The sequence below is a fragment of the Diabrotica undecimpunctata genome, chromosome 1, assembly GCF_040954645.1.
Source record: "Diabrotica undecimpunctata isolate CICGRU chromosome 1, icDiaUnde3, whole genome shotgun sequence".
In the NCBI taxonomy this organism is placed as follows: Eukaryota; Metazoa; Arthropoda; class Insecta; order Coleoptera; family Chrysomelidae; genus Diabrotica; species Diabrotica undecimpunctata.
In genome coordinates, this window is record NC_092803.1 from 11513346 (window position 1) to 11524010 (window position 10665).

The window sequence follows — 10665 nt, forward strand, 5'->3', positions numbered from 1 at the left end:
CTAATTTCACTTCTAACAATCTCGTGAATAACTCCATAACTGTGGAGATCATACTACTATAGGCGAATTTGAAATTTAGTGGAAGAGCGTTTAAATTTTTCAGTTGGTTTTTGTCAGCCATGTTTTAACAATTCTTTAGGTATAGTCCAGTTTGTTAGGCCGCTCCCGTAGGAATAATCTTTCTGATTCGGTTTATTTGTGGATTCCTGTTCAAAAATGTCCCAGTTACAAAGATCTGAATTGTGCCGGGCAAAATTTTTGGACAGAAATTGTTTAAACACTTGGGCTCCTTTTTGCGTAGTTGCATCCATCTGATTCTGATCCATTCTACTTTTTGTTCCTCTATAGATCTTTTTTAGTAAGCTATGGACTCTTCCAAACTTATTGTAGTAAAAAATTGATCTGCTGTCATCTGATGCTTAACAAATTATGGTGTTTTCTTTTTAGCCTTTTAATTACATTTAGCCAATCATTTTGATGAAAAATGTGAGGATGATACTTTTTTCTTTCTATTATACCAAAATCTTGATTGCAGCTAGAAAAGCTATGGCCAGGTATAAAAAAATTTAAATTTTTGTTTTGAGTTTTGCAAAATATTGCTCAGTACCAACACAACTATAATGTTGTGATTTTGAAAACCGCAACTGTCGCTGTAAAGAGTAATTTCTTTGGTTGCTGTAGGTAATCAGTTCTGAATGTGATAAATAAGACAAGAAGCCACTTCTTGGGCTCCTCTGCAAGCTGTCTGTTGGCCCCAAACATGCATGTGACCAACATTATTTACCTCATCATAGATACCAAGGTTGTATATCCAGAGTTATCGCTTGTAATATACTACACCAGTGGATAATATTGGTGTAGGTAAAGTTTTTTGAAGTTCAAAAACCAAAACTTGTTTTGTTCCATTGTTGGATTTAGCTTCATCTCGTTTTTTCATATCCCTTACTGCCTCTGCATTCGCCGAAAATGAAGTTTTCGCAAACGTATGATTTTGGTACCTTTTTATCAAAAATATTATGTCTAACTTGATCTATTAGTAATAGCATAAATACGCCTAACCCTCATTTTGTTTTTATGCAAAAAAGACAATTACTACGAGTGGAAATAAAAAGTTATACGGGAAACATATTAATCTTACCTGTAGTTTCGTCATCTGCTACATAGTTTTTGTCGTTATCGCTATCGTCACCTGCTATGTCTAATAATGTGTGCCACACCATGTTTAGTGGTTTAGGCAGCACTGGCTCAAACTGTGTCAAAGTAAGTTTTGTTTGCTAAATTTGATCATAGACCTTGTTTTATGTTAAATAAGGGATAGGTAACTTTGGCATACGCCGATATGATGATTTTAAAGCCAAAGAGCACAAAAGCGCGAAATATAAAATATTGTGGGTTAGGTTAGCATGGAACTAAGCCACTCATAATATGATTTGTTCTAGATTTTCTCTTGATAATTGCTACTTTTTACGTTGACAGTTTTGTTTTTTACCTCGATTTTCTCCTAACATTACTAAAGTCTATAGGTCCTTCGGTGTTCTTTACTTAAGGCATTCAGTATTAAGAGTATTAAGAGAGGAGAGTGAAGCTAATGTGAGAATAAGTTAGGTACATTAATTCTCCATAAAATATTATAATTTTCTCCATATTTCGAGCAGTAAATTTATCCAGTATTACTTTTTTCTTAAAGAAAACTTACATATAAGTCCTTAGTAGAAGTTATTTATAATATTTCATGGAAAAGATATGTACCTAACTTAATTTAAATAAAAGCCATAACCATGTCATAAGAGAATTGCAGTGCTTTAGTAAAGGACACCCAGTGCTTATTTTTGCCTATCATTGCAAAAGTTCATTTCATTCTTATGATTATACATAAAATGTGACGAAAAAAATTACCAATTTTGATAATACAAATCAAACAATGGTGTTTGTGTTACTCAGATTATACAATCAATGCTTTTACTTAACTGTATATTTACTTAGCTAGCTGTTTTGTTGTACAGTAAAAGCTCTTTATTATTTAATTGATGGATAACCGTTATTTATTTTGTAATATAACATAAATCATAAAACACAACAGTATTTTTGACGTCCACCATGATGATTCTTCCTCAGAATAATCTTAAACTGTCTTTAAAATTCAACGAAACATGTCAAATTAATTATCATCATTATCACTGGATGGACAACCTTTTTGCGTTTGGCCTATACAGGAATTATTTTCTTCTTATGATCTATTTCGAGCTTTATTTTTCCAGTTCTTGATTTTAAAATAACATCTTGTTCTGTGTTTTCCTTGTATCTAATTATAATTGCTTCTTTAAGTCCTCACAGATTGTAGTTTTGTTTATATATTTATGTCTCGTTTAACTGTTATGGTCTAACTTTTGTTTTTACTAAGAGGACATTAGTAGAAGTTAAATCTTACATCTTGGAAATCTGTCCCAGTCTTTTGTTTTTCAATGGAGTAGTCAATGATAGATTTTTATTTTCTAGTAATATTTTTCTCTGCAAATTTCCTGATGTATTTCCTTAATGAAGTCCGTAAGAAACTTATTTTGTTCACATACTGATATAAGTCCTTCTCGGTTGTTAGTCGTCATTTTTTCTCCGTATCTGCCTACTGCTTGTAATGAAATCTACCAAGCAAAATCAATTCTCTAGATCTTTATGTATATTATTTTTGATAGTTTAGCCTTTGCTAAAATATGGCTTTTCCATCATCATTAACGGTATATATTGTTGTCAATATCAAGTCTTATCATTCTTCCGTTTATTGTTTCCCATGAAAAAATATTTCATCCCCTGTGTATTAAAATACTGCTGTTAATTGATATTGATTAAAGCAATTATATTTCCCATATTTTCAGACCCCTATCCTTTTTTCTTGGTTTCTGTAGCAACTATCAAGTACATCCTCAGTGTTTCAATTCATCTATCACTTTATTGATCTCTTTACTTATTCCTACGTACGTTTTGTTTTCTGATCATCATGTCCTTTTTTCTTGGTTGTTTCGTCTTCGAATTCCCGTTCTATTCCGAGGCTTTTTTATAAACTGTTTTGAAAATAATGTCTTTTTTCTGAGAATCGGCTCTCAACTCAACCCTGTTTCTGGGCTACTTCAGTCATCCACAGTCAACGTGAGACTTGTCATGTACTTAAAAAATTATACGGAAATGAAACACCTTTTTAATGAATCACAAGGAAAATTTACTATTGAATAAATAATACTAAATAACTATTTACAACTTAAACAACTGACTACGCTTAGCAATTGACAATATTACTAAGCATAGTTTTTATGAAGCGAATTTTTTACTATCCAATTTTCTATTCATTGTTCTATGCAAAGAGCTTTTACTATAACTATAAGTGTTACCTACCTTACGTGTATTGTACTTTGTGATACCTTATTCAAAATTATAGTAGATGATAATTATTTATTTGTGTTTACTTTAGATTTTCTTTTATTACTGCAGTGCTGTTATCGAAGATAAAAATTTGCTAAATAGAAAAAAAAAACTTTAAAGATGTTTTCGATAGTGGCACTTTAATTTTTGTAAGTGATCAGTTATGTTTTTGTTTTATTATTAATTTTTGTTATTATGGAATGTTATTTAGTGTAATAAATGAATAAAACTTCTTAAATAAGTGCAAAATGTGTTTTTTTTTTGTTCTACTTGTTTTTACTTCTGATATTTCATGCCAAATGAGTCCGGACCAAATGGAGGTTCAAAAATATGTCAAATCAGTCCAGCAACTCTTCTATTACCCTCTACTACTTCTGTTCAGTCAAAATTCACGTAAAGGCAGAAATGTTCTATTGCAAGTGGAATTATACTAACCAAACTGAAACGTTCTACCTTTCACGTTGCATAGTACAGTGCGTTTCGCATGGAAGTGGGGACTAAACCAAATTTCGTCTACTGCGCCGTGGTCAGGAGTGTTTGCACTATCTCTAAAATCGGTACCGGCTACTCCTTGGATAAACAAATAACAACAGGTAATATTGATGATTGAATGGTTTGATTAGGTTTTAAAGTCCCATTAAAAAGGGATACATTTTACATTATGTTGGTGTGGTGTGTAAATATTGTTACCTTGTCTCCATTGGCTGCGATCCTGTGCCATACGGACAGCTTCATGTAGGGATTCTCTCATCAGAGTCTTCATTTGGTCTGCCCATCGTGTTGAGATTTTTCTCTTAGTATTCGACCTTCTATCTTTTCTTCTTCTACCAATACTTCCATGGTCCCCGTTATTCTAGCTGTATAGCCGAAATAAATTAGTGTATCATCTGCATATCGCAGGTTACTGATTCTTCTGCCTCCTATTGGGATTCCTCCATCCCATTCGTCTAGTACTTTTCTCATTATATATTTACAATATATGTTGTAATAATGATGATATATGTTGTACAAAAACAGTAAAACAAGCAGCTGGTCTTCAAAAATCCAACACAGCTAGCAAACTGCAAGATAAACAAGGAAACATCATCAAAGATAAAAATCAAGAAATATAAATATGGACCAAATACATACAAGAACTCTTTGATGATAATAGGTCCGAACAACCTTCGTCCTACATATGTAATGACCACTTATCAATCATATCAGATGAAGTGGAAAAAGCAGTATCACAACTAAAAGATGGCAAAGCTTTTGGGCCTATTTAACACCGACAGTACTCAACAACTAACAAAAATATTCAATGACATATATTTAAACGGAGTAATACCAAGATCATGGCTGAAGTCAACGTTTATTGCTCTACCAGAGAAAACAAAATCCGTATCCTGCAATGATATCCGGACCATCAGCTTAATGAGCCACATTTTAAAGTTGTTTCTAAAAATCATTATAGGAGGATATATCATCAAGGATATATAGACTATGCGAAGAAAAAATCAGCCGTATACAGTTTGGTTTTCGGGACGCAGTGGGTACGAGAGAGGCTCTCTTTAGCATAAAAGTGCTATTTCAACGATGTAGAGATGTGAATTGCGATATTTATGCATGCTTCATTGATTACCATAAAGCATTTGATACAGTAAACACAATAAACTGATGGAGATATTAACAAATATTGGAATAAATACCTGTGATCTAAGAATTATAGCAACCTTTACTGGAATCAAACATCGTCTATCCATACAGAGGCAGGAGAATCCGATATCAAAATCTAACGTGGAGTCCGACAGGATGTATACTATCACCCTTGCTGTTTAACATATACTCTGAGGAAATCTTTCAAGGAGCAGTAGAGGATCTTGAAGTCTGAATTCGAATTACCGGAGAATGTCTCAATAACATCAGATACGCAGATGACACGGTGGTATTCGCTGATAGTTATGAAGTCCTCCAGGAGTTAATGAATAGAATCACAAAAGTGAGTCAGAGATATGGACTTTCACTGAACATTAAGAAAACAAAATGTATGATGATCTCTAAGAAGGAACAGCAAATTGAACGAATCAGTGTGAATGGTCAACCAATAGAAAGAGTAAAAACATACACCTACCTTAGTACCAAAGTCAATGAAAATTGGGACCATTCCCTAGAAATAAAATGTAGTATAGAGAAAGCAAGATCTGCATTTCAAGAAATGGCTAAGCTATTCAAATGCCATGATTTATCAGTACCCATAAAAATCAGGTTACTAGGATGTTATATCTTTCCTATACCTTTGTACGGAGTTGAATCGTGGACTCTCACAGACACCACCTGCAAGAAAATTGAGGCTTTCGAAATGTGGCTTTATCGTCGAATCCTGAAGATATCCTATACCGACATTGTTACTAACCAGGACGTTTTATTAGGAATGCAAAAAGGAAAAGAGTTGTATATATATGCAGAGATTCTACAGTATTCACTGCCTTCCCTCGCTCAACCGTTTCCATCTCTCTGTTGTCCCATTCTCCATCGTTTAGGCCTCTCTTATTCATGCCGTCGTCTACTTCGTTCCTCCAGGATTTTCGGTGTCGTCCTCTTTTCCTCCTTCCTATGGGGCTCCATTCGGTTATTCTCTTTATCCATCTGCTGTCGCTAGTTCTTCTTACATGTCTATACCACTTTAGTCTTTTTTGTTCTATGTATGTTAGTATGTCTGTTTCTATTGATGTTCTTTGCTTTATTTCGTCATTACTTCTCCTATCCATCCTTGTTACTCTGCAGCATCTTCGCAGGCATTCCATCTCTGTTGCTACTATCTTACTGCTGTTTTTCTTGTTTATGATCCAATTTTCAGCCCCATATGTCATAATACTTCGCACTAATGTTTTATAAATCTGTGTTTTTGTCTTCATATTTAGGTGTCTATCCCACCATACTGAGTTAAGTTGTCGGATTGCTGTTCTTGTTTGTCCTAATCTTTGTGTAATTTCTTCCTCTGTTGTTGCCTTTTTCGTGATTATAAACCACAAGTATTTGAATTTATCCTTTCCTTTGATTGTTACGTTGTCACCAATCTGTAGATCTTCTATGTTTTCTTCACTTGTAGATAGGTACTCTGTTTTCGCGAGGTTAATATCTAGGCCAGCCTTGGTATATTCTTCTGGTAGTTTCTTCATCATATAGCTGAGGTCGTCTTGGTCTTGTGCAATCACTACTTGATCGTCTGCCAAGCTTAACGTATATAGGTATTCGTTCCGTACCGGTACTCCCATGACTTCGCATTTTCTTTTCCATGTAGTCAAGACTTTCTCTAAGTATATTTTGAAAAGAGTTGTTAACCAAATAAAAACAGCCAAAATCGAATTCCTCGATCACATCATGAGAAACAGCGAAAGATATGGGTTGCTGCAATTAATTCTACTAGGAAAAGCAGAAGGAAAACGAAGTCCAGGAAGGCGAAAGATTTCCTGGCTGAAAAATCTACTTAGTTGTTTAACACAACAACACAAATCTTTTCAGAGCAGCAGTTTGCAAAATACAGATTGCCATGATGGCCGCCAACATCCGCAAGAAGAATAATGGTGATAGTATGCAGCCCTGTCTAGTTACATTCTTTGTTTTGAACGCATCTGAATATATTCCGTGTATTTTAACTTTGCCTGAGTTTTTATCATACATATTTCTTATTAGGTTAACTATGTGGTTAGGTACTACCATATTTTCCAATATACACCAGAGAGGATCCCATTTTACTGAATCGAAAGTCTTTGTGTAATCTACGAAATAGAGCAGCATTGGTATGTTGAGTTCCCTCGCTTTTCCTATTGTATTCCCTCGAGTTTTCTATTATTTAGCAGATACATGTAAAGCAGATCATTGTAGTGTTTAATAGCTGTGCTCTAACATCATTCTAGTATGCAGCACTGTAATTTGTTTATTATAAGACTGACTAACACTTACAAAGCGTCCACAATTTATTGATAAGATGGATTACACCATTTCTTCTTCTTCTTACGGTGGCAATCCATCCCGGATGTTGACGATGGGCACGGCTATCCTAACTTTGCTTGCAGCTATTCGGAATAATAAGGTTGTAGACGTATTAAACCACTTTCTCGCGTTTTGTAAGCACTAACGTCAGTCAATTCATGAATGTTGTACGCATAGACATATAATACAGGATCGTTATCGTACGCAACAACTCAACAAGTCAGTTGTTGCTGCAATAGTTGCTATAAACAAGTCCACACAGACACTTCGTCTAAGGATTAGCAACCTGCAGTGAAGTCTTACGTTGCAATGTAATCTATTCTTGTTGTAACTTAAACATCAAGTTTATAATTAAAAATCTAACAACATTTGAAGAGTTTTTATTCATATTTAGTGGATTCAAACATGTACATCCAGATAGCACTAATGATGGAACATTAATTCCGAAACCGTTCTGTGATGTAGCCCGATAGGGTTTTTATTATTATACCTTTTATAAAAGAATTAAAAAAAAAAATAGTAAAACGTTATATCAAATTTTAGGTGGCGAAACATTGCTTCAGTCGCGTCATAGGAAGAGCCGGTACAAATTATGTATATACATAATTATGTAGTATGATTCGTAGTTCAAATAGATTCTATCGGATTACCGAAAGTCCAATGAATCTGTTAAAAAGTTTATCAAAAAAATAAAAGTTGGACAAGATAATATAGGACAGTCTGCAGGGCTAAAATATTGCTTGGACGTGAACTGGTTCCTCTTATTTTCTTAATATTATACATACTCGAAAAATCACCTTGATTCTTTATGAATTTGTAATAATCAGAATAATAATAATAGTAGCTTTATTACCCAACAGTTTCTCATTTCTAGGGTAAAAATTTAAGATACATTTGAATTAGTATACAATCATTAGTAGGTGATACAAAAATATCAAGTAAAAAAAAAATAAGTCCAAAAAATAAGTAGGTGAAAACAAAATAAATAGAGAGAACAATATAATCAAACAAATCACTACGTATATAAGAAATAAAAAAGAAAAAAATTCACAAAAAAAATTGACAATCTAATGTACTCCATAAACCAGTGCGGTATCAACCAGATGATTAATTGAGCATGAGAAAATATCACAATGGTTGCATATTTTGTTATAATTATTGCACATAATATAAATGGGTGACTTCAGTAACATATTTGTTCTCGCACGTGGACAAGTAAACACGATAGTCGACCTGGAAGTAATTCTTGGCACATTAAATCTAATTTGACCTATATATATTACTGCAGTCAATACAGTTGTGTAACAACTTACATAAAAATAAAACCGAAAATATAATTCTTCTTAACTCTAAACTTACAATATTAAACCTGTTACATAACAAATCGTAATCATAACCATGGCCAGGATATACTCCATCACCCTTAAAAGCTAAATATTTTAAAAGTTTCCGTTGTACCTTTTCAATCTGTTGCATATAGCATTTATAAATGGGATATCAAATATTCTAGTTTTGTTCGCACCAGCGATAGATACAGCAGTTTAATCGGTCTTATATCGCTAAAATTTCTACAGTTTCTGATGATAAAACCGTACATTTTCATAGCATCGGATACTTCCTGCTCAATATGGTTGTTAAAGGTTAATTGTGAATCAAATATAACTCCTAAATCTTTAATGCTATTACATTTTTCACATTTTTCAAGATCTGACCCCTGAATTTCGGTGAGGTCACCCGGCGGTCATCTTGCGGGGTCATCCGCAAAACACAATTTTCTGTTATTGATATCTAAAAATAAATTATTGATATATAATAGGAACAACAATGGACCTAGATTTGATCCCTGTGGAACACCGGATGTAGTAAAGATTATTCTGATATGAAACCATTATAGGATACAAATTGGTTCCTACCTATTAAATAGCTTTCAAGTAACTTTAAAATGTTTCCAGCAAATCCCAAATTTGATAATTTAAAGAGAAGGTATTTGTGATCAACCTTATCAAACGCTGTAGAAAAATCAGTATATATCACATCTACTTGACCTTGTACATCCAAAACATCTGAAATATATTGAGTTATTACAGCTAAGTTTGATACAGTAGAACGTTTATCTATAAAGCCATGTTGATAAGGTGATATCCATCCCCTAACAGAAGAGTAAATACTATTATATAGAGTTACTTCGAAAACCTTTGAAAAATTGGATAACAGAGATACCGGTCTGTAATTGGATACATCAGATTTCGATCAGTTTTTGAATACAGGGCATATTTTTGCATTTTTCCATAATTCGGGATAAGTTCCCGTTTGTATTGATAAGTTAAAAATTTTTTGAAGTGGCTTTACAAATACCCGAGAACAATCTTTCACTAAAAATGCTGGAATATTATCCGCTTCGGACGTCATTTTATTTTTAATTCTTTTAAATGCTACTAAAATTTCATTTTCTTGAAATTCGTTAAAATTAATAGTGGGTAAGTAGATATCACTACATTCTTGATTATTTAATACATTGTTGTCGACAGGTAAATAAACTTTTTCAAAAAACATCTTAAAAGCATGGATTATATCGCGAGGATTATTAAATGTATCGCCGATGTAACACATTTCACCTGGGATTCTAGAAGTTTTATTCTTTGCATGAACATATGCCCAGAAATTATTAGATTCGTTAGAAATACTATTCTGAATTTTTTCAAGATAAACGTTATATTGAGTTTTAATCATTTGTTTAATTATTTTTCGCAACCTTTTAAATTCATGCATATAAAGTATATTACCTGTTTTCTTGTAATTTGTGATATTTTTTGATTTCAACTTTATTATTCTAATTATTTCCGCATTGTACCATGTAGGATATTGATGTTTATAATTTCTGTATATTGGTACACACATATCAAATAATTCATATATCTTAGCATAAAATAATTCTAGGACTGTATTTACATCATCAGACATATCTAAAAAATTCCAGTCGTAATTAAGAAATTCTGAGTACAGTAACGGAAAATTTGCTTTTTTAAAATTATATCTTTTAGTTTTAGAATGAGCCACAAAACTGGTTTCCTTCTTCTGAAAATCATTAATATTTATCATTAATGCTGGATGATGTAAATCTTCTTGTAGTAGTCATATTGCTGTATTTAATACATATTGACTGTCTCCTTATTTTTATTCTAGGATATGAAATCTATAGGAATTCAAGTAAACACAGAAACAAAGAACATAGCAACTGTTACTGAAACAGAGGTTCAAGAAGCAGATCCTTATCAACGAAGG

At 32.9% G+C, this 10665-nt stretch overlaps 1 protein-coding gene across 1 annotated transcript in view; it reads left to right on the top strand.

Annotated features, from left to right (window-relative positions):
- LOC140444663 (uncharacterized) overlaps positions 1–10665 on the top strand; it is a 129342-nt gene that overhangs the window by 118419 nt on the left and 258 nt on the right. The window contains exon 3 of the mRNA XM_072536427.1: positions 10567–10664. Coding sequence (XP_072392528.1) covers positions 10567–10664 — 98 coding nt within the window. The remainder of the gene's footprint in view (positions 1–10566; position 10665) is intronic.